Below are 13,844 nucleotides of genomic sequence, written 5' to 3' on the forward strand. Positions count from 1 at the left end.
TTCCTACAATAAGCAGACCGGCCTTCCTCTCATTTACTCTTTTTGCTTCCTGTCTCTTTAGTCATTATTTCTCTTTGATGTTCTTCCAAAAAGCATCCCATCTTTTTTCCTTCTGTTTACCTTTCCATCAAGAAATTTCTTTAGCCAATTTCTTCTGCTTTTATACACTCGGCCTCTCCAAATAACCAATGATTTCTTGTGCTTACAACCGCTCTCCATTTTTCTCTACTCACTTCACCGTCATATAAACACACACATTTTTAGTCTTAAACTTAGCAATTTATTCTTACATCCCTACAAAGAAAGGTGTGTTGGTGGAAGTTAAGGCTGCCGAGTAACTGATTTAATGTGTTTTTATTCATAAAGAAATGTCAGAGTGACCCATGTGTTCTCTTTCAGATGATAAACCAGTCCAGGAGGAAGACTGGGTGGTTTGTCAGCACCCTGAGTGTCCTGACCACCGAAGGGCCTCTAAGGTAAGATTCTTAAATTTCAAGGATATAAATCTACCAAACGTATTTGCATGGCAGTGAGAAGTTTGCCATAAATCTTTCACTTGGATGTTGTGGCATTTTTGGCTTCAAGATTTGAGATGGAGTGGGAAATTTGTTGACTTTGATGTATGTAAAATAGACTGTATCTTTGGTCCGTCTCTCTTCAAACACTGACAAACTGCAGCACTTTGTCAATGTAAGAGAATGTCTTAATGATTCAAAAAGTCCCTTGTCTGGAGCCAACAGCTGTCTTCAGGGGATTGAATCAGGTTGCAGTTTGGACAGTTTAAAAGTACTTGTCTTTTTTTAAAAAATTTTTTATCAGCTTTTAGTTTCATAACACTATGGCCTCAGGTTTAACTGAGGCAACACACCTGTTTATGTTGATGCTGGGCAGATTCTGGGTCCAATGTCCAGAAAGGTAGCAGAAGTAAGTTTAGAGATTTAATTTGGTGACTTATAGTGTGTTGTATTCTGTAATTTTGCAACAGTTTGAAGTTGTGACACTTGCAAATGAACCAAATCTGGTGACTAGCTCTTTAACACAATGGAAACTGAATTGTATTTAGATGTTCCTTTCAATTTTCTGCTTTTTTGTGTACATCTGCCTTCACTTGTTAATGAAAAACCTTGGGAGGAAAATCCTTACCCATGTAAAAGTTGGGCTGCACCGACCACCACTAAAGCACAAATGGTTTTTGAAAAAAGGTAAGCAGTGCTGCTATCGGCTGATAAGACATGTATATTTTAGGTTTAAGAAATAAAAATTAGCGTTAAAATTTTTTATGTATTATTCAGTCCATGACATCCCAGGTTTTCAGTCCTTGACCAAAAACTAATGTTTGGTCAATTTTTGTCTTCGTTTCAAAGTGAAAACACCTTTTGCTGTCATCCATAATACCATTACTGGCTGTTGTAATGCAGGTAAACATCAACATGGGTACTTGCTTCCTAAAGGGACCAGCCATGTTATATGAATACATTTGTAGTAGTACAAAAGATCCTTCAAAATAATCTGATGCTTGCTTTTACTATCTGCAATCTTTGTTTTAAGTTAGTAATTATTTAATATTGATGAATAGGTATATTATTTCACTTATAACAATATATTTTTCCCATAAGTGAAATAATTTCTACTAGTGATTTTTCATAAATATCAAGGAATTATTGACTTAAAACAAGCTCCTACATATTGCTAAAATGTTACTTGTAAAATTAGTGTTTGCCTTACCGCAAACAGACCAAGCTTATACTAACTAAATGCGCGCACATTTAGTTAGTATGACTTCACATCTGTCTACTGATAAGTTCTGTCTACTCTGGGTAGTTGATGAATGTAAGTTTAAATGATAGCAATCTCCCACTTTACCACTAGATGTCGGTAATTGTTGCACACTGTTTTTATAATAAGTGGTTTTCTTGATTAAAAATTGACAAAGTAATGACCAGCCTTTTAAAATCATACCGTAACTTTTCCATGACTCCATTCAAGTCTGCACTGAACCAGACTTTAATAGTAAAACTTGTTTTGGTTTGGATCGGACACTGATTAGGGGTTCGGATAGGAAAAGATGGATGTAGGCAGATGATTTGGCCTCTTTGCTGTGTGTTATATCAGCAGAGGGAAAAGGTGAAGCAGAGTCCCAACGCTGCTTTTGTTCTTTCAGGTGTTTGAAGGGGTGAAAGTCTTGGGGCTCTGTGTCTGGCCACCAGACTGTGAAATGAATTATTCCTTTCAAGCCACTGGTTTCTGAAAACGGGAGACGGGCCAGAAGGCCAGGGAAACCGTCGTAGTGTCTGGTTTGTCAGTCAGTCTGGGTTGTTTTGGTTTGTCTGCTCCGCCTGGATGTCCCCCTCCTGCCACTACAACCGGGCATTGGGAGGATTTTCTCATTGAATCGAGATGTTGTCTCCTGCTGTCTTCTTTGCGAGAACAATGGGAAGAGAAGATGACAGAGAAAAGATTTTTGAATTGAGACAGCCTGTTGGGAGAGAGCTGGTTATATATAGTTTCTCTCCATGGCAACTAAGAATAATAAAAATGAAAGGGGAGGGAAAAAACAAAGTGCTCAGTCTGAACTGCCTGTTTCTCTGTTCTCCACATTACTGAGACACTAAAACCTAGTTTTCCTGAAAGATGAAATCACTTCAGACTCTCCAGCCTCCCTTCTTGACAGATTCCCTGCTTTTGAAAAAAAAAAAATTGTGGAAAGTTGTGAATGAGATGCAGGACATTCTCCTTGGTCAGGGTCAGGGTGGATGCTATTATGTAAGGAGATTAAGGAAAGACATTTTCCTGTGTTGGCTCCAGACATAGGGAAGGGGACCAACGGTGAACGCTGCATCTCATCAGTCGATATGATGGCAGTTACACTCCCCTACTTTTCCTCCCTCCAGGACTCCTGGCGTCTCATCCATTTGCTCTATTTATCTATTTTTTTTTTTTCTTATCTGGGCATAAACTATTTAATGAGACGCTTGATTTTAAAAAAAAGTACCTCATTTGTGTTAGTGCTGCTCCTATCTGCTGGTGGATGGTGGAGACCATTTTTCTTGTTTGCAATTATCACCCAGTTTTCACTAGATTTGGGTACTCAAAACAATTATTTTCAATAACTTGCCAGTCTACTCTGTGCTTGGAAAAGATTTGTTTTCTGGTTCAGATCATGGCCAGTATAAAACTATTAAAATAGTTTTATTCTGGCCGAGTTTGTGCAAACAAGCAAAGAATTTTACTTTGCTTTCACAAGCTTACAGCACATACAGACTTTAGAGATTTAAGAATAATATGTAAAGGAATATGTAAAAGAAAAAAAAAAAACAAAGTACACCAGCACAGAGGGACAGATATGAATATTTTTATTTAAGATTAGCTGCTGACTACTCTGGCCTTTTGGCCTACATTATGCAACTTTTAGAAAAAAATATTTTCTACATATTTGTTAAAACAACCAATCAGAGCCAAGAGGAAGGACTTATTGCTGTCAATCATGCCTGTCTGCGTGGCGCTCACCCACTTGCTTTCGCCTTGCTATGAAAATCTTCTTTCTGCAGAATCCGTCATGAATTCTAAGGCTGTTTAGCATAGCCACCGATGACTGCGGATATACAGTTTTCCTGTAACTTAACTTAACTTATTTCTCTGCCATTGGCACATTTAACATCACGTCCACAAAGTTGATCGACACCGCTAAGACCCTCCAACTTCTTCAGTTGTTGCAGAAAGCACAGTAGAGTAAGATGATGTAAAAGTGCCTGAAAAGCGTGGTAAAATCATTGGCTACTGGTTGCCATGGGAGATTCAAAGATTACAAGACCAGTTTTCACGAATGAGGCCAAGTTACATGCAAAGTATGTTTTTGATGACATAACATAATATAACCTTAGATTTTATTTTCTATACTCTCCCTTTAATAAATGATGAACAAAGCACAAAAAGCAATGCATTATTCACCAAATAAAAGCTTTTTTAAGATAGTCTCTAAAGTAAATAAAGACAAATCAAATAGTTAGAACATGAGCTGTAGTCATCTTCAAAGAATTAGAAAATATGTTCCAGTGCAGCTCATTTGTCAGGTAGTGAACCTGTTTTTCATTAAAACAATGTTTCCGTATTAGAAATGTCATTGTTGGTCAAATTCTGATCTTAAATGTTTTTATGATAATACCTTGTCAACATTGTTCTTGTCAGGTTAGCGTCAACTTTGGTAGTGAGACAAAACTTTTACAGAGCAGTTTTTTGTTTTTGTATAATGTGATGGATATCCCTACAAACACGTATGAAAAATCTATTAGCATTGTTTAAAGTTATCGATATTTTTCAACATATTTGATGAATATTATTGACAAGATGAAGTGTTTGTTAAAACTTTAAGATAATAGACTTTTTAGGACCAATGACATTCCTCTGTAGTAAGCTATAAGAGCAGAAGGGAAAACCCTGAATAAAACAACACTTTAACCTCATATAAGGGATATTACATTATGTCACAACTTCATAAAATGTTTGAGATTCTGTTATTTTAATAAGGAGTAATAAAAGTTGAGTCAGATTAGTTTTGTTTCCAGTTGATGAAAAATCATTTCTGTTGTGCAATGGTGCAAGTTTGTAGATACCAGCTTTCACGTGTGCTGTCTGTATCAAGCTTTAAACAGCAGGGGGCGATGTTATGACAATCCTGACCTACAGGACTCTGCTGTTTACTCTTTCCATGAACTCCCTTAGTTAACCTTGGCTTGACTCGAGCAAAAAGGACATAAATATCCCTCAACTTTCACCCACTCCACCCGCTGAACAGATTTAAACACATGGAAGAATTTTTACTCAGAAAATGAAAGGAAAAAGAACTTTTATATTCTTCTTTTTAGTTTTTTAAGTTTTCCAAAAGCTCCCTTGGAAATGTCGGCGCCTTGGCAGCTGCACACAGGCAGACGCAGACTCTCAGGCCAGTCCTGTACTCCATTTAAATCCTTTTGTTTCCAGACAGGCCTGCCTGGAGTCTGCTCATACAATATATCAGCTCCCAACAGCACTCTGTGTCTTCTAGTCACAGCATGACTGGCTGTAACCTTGATGAGTTCACCTGCATCATAACTTAGTGAAATCTTCCCAGGTGTCTTCCTCCATATCACAACCCAGCGCTTAGAAGTGACTAACACTTTTTCAGGTCACATCCTTCAAATCAGGTGTCAGAAAAATGAAGCTTAGTCCTGATTTGCATTGGGAATGATTTCAGATTACACTGGTTGTTGTCCAGGGCAGGTTTGGGCTTGTTTTCTGATTCAAGACTCACACATAGTGGAGCTCATTACCTCCTAGCTTTACTCATCGGATCTGAAAGCCACAGCTTTAACAGGACCAGACAGGATAACCTGAAAAAAAGGTGTGGGTTGCTATGGGAACGGGCCCTTCCTTATTCCAAACAGCTGGAGGCAAAGGGATGTCGTGAAGAAAGGAAGGATGAGTAAATGTGTCAATCAGCTGTTTAGCTCTCATCGTCATCAGTGCATTTCAATGCAGTTTCTGTCGGGAAAAAAAAAACATTAGGGGATTCCAAGAAAGATTTAGATTTATCTCGGGTGAAACTGAATTACTTTGCAAATATATAAATACTTTATTTAATGTCTGATTATTTTCTTCTTCTTCCAATTTTTAACATTGTCTCTTCCCTATGCAGAGTTGAAGTCTGGAAAAGTGTGGCATTTCTTTTATTTTTCAGGGAAAAATAAAATATACCAAGATAATATTAGCTTTTTAGTCGGGCTTTCAGCTTGGACAGCCGGCTTGTAGTCAATTGTTTAAAATAAACAACTGACTTGCAACTTCAGTTTTAAAGCAGGGTTCTGCTAATTGGATACTGTTGGTGCTTCAGTTTGAGATTTCTTGGGTTATCACCATGGAATTTTTGCAACAAAATTATTAATAATTCTTGAGATAGATTTTCATTTTCCTCTCTTTTAACATTGTGCTGGTTTAGAGCTGGTTAACTTTCCATTTTATTAGACATCTACACACTATGCAACTATGTCTGCCCTAAGGTTCTTCCAGCATCTGTTCCAGATCTTTTAATTTGGCAGGTCTGCCTTGCTAAAACTGACAGGGACATGCTGAAGCTGCGATGTAAACATCATGCCCCTCTTTCTGTATTTGTCAGAGGCTCAGAAATTTTGTGTGTTGGTTGCTGTATCCTGGCAGAGATGGATTGTTTTAGGTGCCAACCAGTTTACTGAGATTCAGTTACTCCTGACCTCTTTGAAGAGATTACCTGTCCACGTACTTAATGTCTGCAAAGTAACCAATGACTTTTAAGTGGGAATACAGCTAATCCCCAAGAGCAACTATACTAAGAGACAGATTTTGGTGCTTCACATCTTGTTTTTTTTCTGATTGCCTGCATGTTCTATTCTTCTCATTCAGCAATATTGTGAATGCAGAGGAGTCTCATCAGTCCTGCTGATAAACAAAATCCACTCCAGAACATTTCTTTCAGAGGATACAAAATCATTATCATTTCTTGATGTGTTTTTCTCTCTCAAGTCTCTAACCACCTTGTGAAAAACCTTAGTTATTTTTTTTATTATTTAACTTGGCAGCTTTTAGCAATTCAACATGCATCTTTTCACTTTTGTGACTTCTACTGGGTCTGTTAATGGATTTTGCAGCAAAATCCATTAACAGATTTTTACAAATCTATTCATAGAATATTGTGAACTTAATGGAAAATTCTGCACCATTTTACAGTAGTGGAAACCCTGTGATGAACATTGTAATCTGAAAACTTTGCATGTATTTGGAGATTACATATGTCCCTTTATTTTACTGATCTACACTGTCAAAATGGGAAGTATTTTGCTAATTGAGGAAAAGATAAGTCTGCATGATGTTTTTCCAACGTTTCTTCATCTAGCTCTTAGATTAAGAGTGAACAAGTTCATACAGACTTTTTAGATCTATTGCCCAGTAGAGTCGACCATGATGTTGAAGGATCATCTTCAAAAAGGTTCTAGTTTACATAAATTATTTTTCCTTATACACCTCACCCTCTGTTTCTATAATTGGACTGCAGTGCTTTAATATAAATATTTTGTCAGCTTAAGCGTAAAGGGCAGTTAACATAAAAAGAGTTGCCTTTAATTAACAATACGGTGGAGTAATACAGGTTGTATTTAGTCAACACAGATGAGACCTAAACTATAAGCCAATGTAAGCCTTAGTCCAGTTTGCACAAATCTAGTTTGATTGAAATCTGGGGCCAACTAATACATGTTTACAGAATGTGCAGATGAAATGACAAATTATTCTTCACCCCACCAGGGATTCTGTTTTGTCAAAACTGTTCATGAGACCAAAATCTATTAGGATAAATTTACCTTTTGTTTTTAAGCAATAGCAATTTTAAATCTAGTTTGTTAATTTCTGTACTCTCTTACATTAAAAACAAAACAAAAAGAACTCCTTAAACTGCAGAGTTAACTTGTCTGTATGTGAAATCACTGCATATTTAAGTTTATGGCATGACTTCCTGCAGGGAATGTAAGGTAGTAGTTGTGATATTTCTGAATTTATACACATTTATGGTTATTTTTTTACAATTATGATATTGGCAAATGAGAGCAAGTGACATTTGAAAGAAAAATTACTGACCAGTTAGCCCCTCAGTAGGAGAATCTGGTGGCTGTTAAACTTTTCCGAGGGTCATTATGGAAATAACTTTTCTGTTAAAACTGATTTGAATGTGGGTCACCTGTGGGGTTGCAAAGGTCAATGAGTATAAAAATAATTCAAATCTTTTGGTAATCACAGTCTGCTGATCTCTGTGCCCCAAATTATTCATTCCAAGTTATCATTTAATTTTACCGACAGGTTTCTGCTGACACAAAGTAATATTGATGGTTTGAAATGGTCCAGCCAGAGTGCTGATTTGAATCTGATGGAGAATCTGTGGAAGAGCTAAAGATTAGGATGATGGTAATTAGACCTTCCAACCTCAAGGACTTGGAGGTCCTTATCAAAATAGTGGAAACATGTTAAATGCTGGTTTTTCTCATAAAAATGGTTCATTTGCTTTAATATAAATACGTTTGAGCTTTACTGTAAGTGTAGAATTGCTGGTTGGTTGGTTGAGAAATTTCAGACCAACTTTTTTGGCTGCCCTCTTTCAACCACCAAAAAATTCAACCAGAATCACAGCTTTGGCGTATTTAATGTGTTCTTATATCCCAGTTATTACTCACCTGTATATAAACTCTTCTTAGTCAGATTATTCCTTTAACAGCTAGACATTTCTTCCTTAGGTTTTACTTCTGCTAAAAATGTTTATCTGAACATTTTTTCTCCAGTGGAGTAGGAAAGTTATGATGTGGATCCCTGCCACTTCTACAGGCTACAGCAGCTCATTCTTTTATAGACACACACAAGGATCTGATCTGGTGTGGTAAAACTGGGAGGTCTTCTTCCTGGATCTGTTTTTTTTTTTTTTTTTTCACTGCTAACATGACATACCAAAAAGAGAAACTGATTACTCTCACCCAGTGACTCCTTTTATATCAGGCTCCTGTCACGAAACAGTGAAGGTGGCCAAGCCAGTAAGGATACTGGATTCCAAATCAAAGGGTGAGCCATGATCTGTTATGTAATTTGGGAAATTTCTTTTCATCCTCTAGTGCTTCAACTGTAAGAGTACTGTAAGCTAGCTGAACAACACCTGAAAACCATTTTTGGAGTTATGTGTCAGATCTGAGCAATAGTTGGAAATGCAGCCATATTTCATGTCCGGAGTCTTTTTACAGAAGGCAGTTGCATATGTCAGAATGTCCTTCAATCGCTTTTCTACAATGCAACTATACTGTCTTGGTGTGTTCTATCTTGGGTGACCAAATTGTGCCTTTTCCCATCAGTTTCAGCTCATTTATCCATAATGAGTTTAATTTATCCATAATTAGTTTTAGCTAATTTTTCCATAATCGATACCTGGTTAACTTAAGATTGCTGTTTGGAGCTACTTTCCCCATGTGGCAGATGGATAAAAGATACTGACCAAAATATTAAATGCTAGCTGCAGAAATATTACCAGCTAATGCTGTCTGTTTAAATATTAGCAATACAAGCAGCTCAATGATGGTGTTCAACCAATCCAAGTTTCTAATCAAGGTTCCATGTATCTATAAAGAATGTTATTCATATTAACTTGTCTCCAAACTAAGAAAAGAAGCTTAAGTTACATATTTAAGTACTGCCATATTTTCCAATCCACTTTTTTGTATTTTTTTGAGTAGAAAGAACCCTGAACCTTCAAAACATGTTGCCATGGTATCAAAAATTGTGTAGAGTATGGAGTTTTTTTTTTCGTTTTTTTTTAACCAGACCAGAGCTTTCGCCGATGTTATGAACCTTTTGTGCAGGTGTTTAAAATGTTAAGCAACAAAATGTAAAATTTCATGTTTAAAATTACATTTTACTCCATCAAATACAGTGGAAAGAAATTTGTTTTAGGTCATTCAGAAATAACAAATAAGCTTGTCACAGCTTGTTTTTTTTTTTGTTTTTTTTTTTAAATTCACACAGTTTCTCATCAGGAAATGTAAACATTGAAAGGGGGATGAGCTGGTGATGGCAGGCCGAACCCCCGGGAGCGTTTCAGTCAGGAAGCAGCAGACAGCAGAATAACAGGAAGGGGGTATCTTACTGACACTGCAGTGGGAATGGCTATATTTCAGCTGCTCTGAGTGGATTTCAATGAGTGAAGAAGAGACCTCCACTCTGCCCACTTTCACTCGTATTTCACTTCTCTACATCCAGAGTCCAGTCATGGGAAAGTCCAACATCTAGCTGTCTAATCTATTGGAGAAGCTGTTGGGGCTTATCCTAATTGTTTTGATTGTTCAGAACTGAAAAAGGTTCAGAGTTCAGAATGTACAGGACTTCAAATTACATTCTAGTTGTAACTCTTTATTTTTATCACACTTCTAAGCCTTCAGTTTTTATTTGATCTGAAGTCCTATTGTTTCCCTTTGTTTCTCACCTTTATTTAAAACACTTCCTCAACAAATTGGAGCTTATCATTCTCTTGGAGTTAATGCTAAGTTCAAGCAGGGAGGGTCACTCAGTTTATTCGTCTTTTACGTTCTCAGTCCCCCTTATCTTTGATTTAACAATGGCAGCTCCATTTTCATTTAATCTTTCAGGGTAGAAGCTCCAGTGATGTCCACCCTTTTTATATATGGCCTCCCCTAATTAATTCTGGCAGTGGGGGGCAGTCAGGGATTCAACAGGCTGCCTTGGTGGTTTTTGAACATTGACAACCCCCTGTTCTTCAGTCCTTTGCCTCGGGGATTTGAATCGTTTTTATTTATCTAGCTAATTGTAAAGGATTTAAAGATGGCTCATCTTGGATTAACCTGAATGACTAAAGAACAGAGTTGTAGTCTGAGGGTTGATATCCAACCCACAAACTGTAACATCATTTGACTATTTTTAGACTGTGAATACGCCTGAAAAATCCCAGTAAATCCAAAGTGGTGACTCTACAGAAACTGTTAGTACAAAACACGTAAACCGTTTATTGATGATGACATTACTAGATGGGTTCTTGTTGGTCTCTTATAATCAGATTAATACTCTAATCAAAAAACGATCAAGCCAAACATGTCTAATCAGAATGATCTGGTTTGGCACAGTCTGAAGGGATTTTAATCAGACTTGGAGAGGTGGTGTAAATCTTCTGGTATTCTAGTCATTTTTCTGCTGTTGCAATAAAAATACTTCTCTGTCGTTTTGATCCATGTTGATGTAATCTTAAGCAGAGAGTCTTTAGGAACTTTTATTTTTGTGTGGATACATTCTGTAGATGTTCATGCATCTCTGGTGAAGCTGGCCATATCATACACAGATGTAAGTTTTTATTGACAATGATTTCACAGAACTAAAGTTGGTGTGATATCTGAAGAACTAAAGTTATTTAGAACTTAGCCTTAAAGTCTACACTCAGGAAGTTGTCTTGGCTTTTTATATATCAACTGTTATGATGCCATCTCTAAATTAATTTAATTTCTAAACTTTCCATTATATCCTGGTCATTTCAGAAATGTCACTGAAATGGTTCTTTCAGTTTGTACATGTGTTGCACAAAAGACAAAAAGTACTAACGATAAGTACCGAACTTTAATCTCACTTTCAAAATTTACAATGAAACTGTTACAAGTCAGCAATGTCTAGAGGTCATTGCTAACTTCGAGGTAGGAAATCGAGTTTCTTTGTAGAGGACCCCAGACAGTAAGGTGAGCCCAAGACATCTGTGTAACTCATTAGTAATGATGCTTATCCAGAAGTCCATGTTCAGTCTCCATGGTAACCAAATAACTGATCGGTGGAGGTAATCTGCTCTTCATTGTTTCCCCACAGGATAAGGTTACTTTGCAGTAGACAAAGGGGATCGTTTCTGTATGTAAAATACAATTAATTCCTCCTCACTTGTCTTGACTTTGAAATTAAAATTCACAAACTTCTGATGTGGCAACGTCTCCAAATTTCATTGTATCAAGATTTTATCAGTATAATCTTCTTAATTTTATGGAAGATTCAGCAGGCAGGATTTAGTGTAAACAAAAGTTGATTTTCTTTAAATTAAGCTTCTCTGGTCAATTAAACTTAAATTTTCTGTTTCAGCTGCTGTCATCTTGCTAGGCTATATTGAAAGCAGTCTTGGTTTTCACATTAAATCTAGCTTTTACAACTTTTAAGTGGTTTGCTTTGTAGCTAACTACTGTGATTTTGTGACATTTGTTAAAATTAGAACTTTAATTAGTTTCTTTAGATGTAACTTTATTGTGAGCCATCAGCCAAGAAACAATCTGTTTGGATGAGCTCTCAGTTTACCACATATTGCTGTAAGGTAGTAGTTAGCTCAGTTAAGCTAAGGGTGTTGCTTGAGTTGGAGCTTAAAAAGTCTGCAGTTACAACTGTGACCTCCTTGTGTCTGGTCAAAGCGGGGCAAGGGGGGAAATGTGATCGTCTATTGTCTGGGTAGAAAAAGAACTTGATGTTGCACAAAATCCCTTTCGTTTCCTCACTGTTAGACGCGTCTAACTTGCACTTTTCAGTACACTACCATAAATGGGAAGATGGGAAATGGTGTGACAAAGGTTTAACTACCAAGATGAATAAACAAACTTGCAATTTACAGATGGAAAGTAAAAGCAGGAAGGAAATAAATGGCAATGTGCTTGTTCTAAATAGCTGAATTGACCCAAAGCCGCCATGTTTTTTTTTTTTTGTCTTTTTTTTTTTTTTATCTAGGTGTTATTTCTGTTTTTCTGTTTAGTGCCATTTCCTTACCCTCACTCCCTCAACATAGTGTTGAATATGCTCAGTATATAACTGAGGGGATGCATTTTTGAGTTGAGAGATCTGATATTTTTTGTGTTTTTACTTTAAAATCTTAATAATCCTAGTGAAAGAATCAAATAGATTCTCATCAAATCAATCTTCAATTCAATTAATGACGTTTTTGGATGATCTCTTTAAAAACCAGCACATATAAAACCAGACAATTTTAGTTTTGCAGTGTAAGACACTATTTAAGGTCTGGTTCAGACTGAACAGAAGGCGCTGTAAATGTAATTTCATTATTCTGTGAAAGGCAATGTTGACAGATTTATTTCATCACTGTTTTCCCCAGTCAGTAATGGTTCATCCGACCTTAGCTCCCAGCAGGGTTAAAGTTCAAATGAAGCACTGAATCAGTCAAAGGCTGAACTCAAACATATAGAGGAAGCCATTTCTTGTTTGCCCAGTGAAACAGAGTTGCAGCTTGATTAAGCTGTTTAGAAGTTGGTGGACAACCTCAAACATTCTTCAGGAGGAGGGAAGGGGAAAAAAAAAAAAGGACCCATTTCTGTTGCGCGTTGCATGAGTCAGCCGCGCTGTGTGTGAGCCTGTGGGGCTTGAGCACGGAGGCGGGGTCCATTATTTCTGTTCGCTTCTGAGTGTACCTCATCAGTAGATCGCTGTGGCAAACACGGTGAACGTCTTTCTGCCTCTGGTGTTCTAATACAGAAGCTCAGGATTACTTAAAGCTGAGATTCAGAAATTAAAGCGTAAGTTTGATTCAGCCTGGGACTAAGAAATCGTCACCACCTGCTGCTTGTTGGACTGTGGAAACATTGATTGGTTCTTTGCCCTGAAAGTCAGAGAGGTCTCCAATCCTGGGACGCTATTTTCTATGGTAAGTAATAGAACTAAATTACTATATGTTGACGTATTATCTTTATCTGAGGCTCTATGTTACGCTACCAATTGGACTTAATCAGTTATTTTTGTAACATACTCAATTTGCCCAAAACTCATTGTGGTGAAACAATGAACATTTTGGGAATCTGTAAATGTCCAGCTCTTTTTTTCCTTCTCAGAAATAAATGACAACTCTGATTTGTTTAGGTGAATAATTTATTATCATAGTATACAGCCTCTCACAGAGTGTTATGGTTTCCAGTCTGGCTGTCTGAGACTCTAAAGGGAACATGCATCTACAACTGTGCAGACCGGCACTTTTACTTTTTTTTTTTTTTTTTTTTTTTTTTTTTCCCATCCCTCTTTTCTGCGTCTGGATATTTCACATCTGCTTCGTATATCAACAGACCAGTGTGGCACCCGCCACCGCTTCTTTTCTCTCATTTCTCCTTTTCCATATTCTTTGGAACAAATTGGAAGTAGGTTTCCAAATCAATTTCCAACTAACACCGGGAACAACTTAAGCACAAATCGACTTCAGTTGTAAGGTCTAATTTGACCTGGAATACACACTTATGTTCCTTTCACTTCCTCCTTTTTTGGCCTTTTTCCTGCCTATCCCT

At 37.0% G+C, this 13,844-nt stretch overlaps 1 protein-coding gene across 2 annotated transcripts in view; it reads left to right on the forward strand.

Annotated features, from left to right (window-relative positions):
• The window catches only part of plekhg5b (pleckstrin homology domain containing, family G (with RhoGef domain) member 5b), a 76,703-nt gene that overhangs the window by 21,910 nt on the left and 40,949 nt on the right, over nt 1–13,844 (forward strand). Inside the window, exon 2 of one of the 2 annotated variants that reach the window (XM_044120321.1) lies at nt 400–476. In XM_044120321.1, coding sequence (XP_043976256.1) covers nt 400–476 — 77 coding nt within the window. Of the gene's footprint in view, nt 1–399; nt 477–13,007; nt 13,217–13,844 lie in introns of those variants that run through there. The other variant, XM_044120327.1, reaches the window with a different exon arrangement.

The sequence above is a fragment of the Gambusia affinis genome, linkage group LG01 (assembly GCF_019740435.1).
Source record: "Gambusia affinis linkage group LG01, SWU_Gaff_1.0, whole genome shotgun sequence".
Lineage (NCBI taxonomy): Eukaryota > Metazoa > Chordata > Actinopteri > Cyprinodontiformes > Poeciliidae > Gambusia > Gambusia affinis.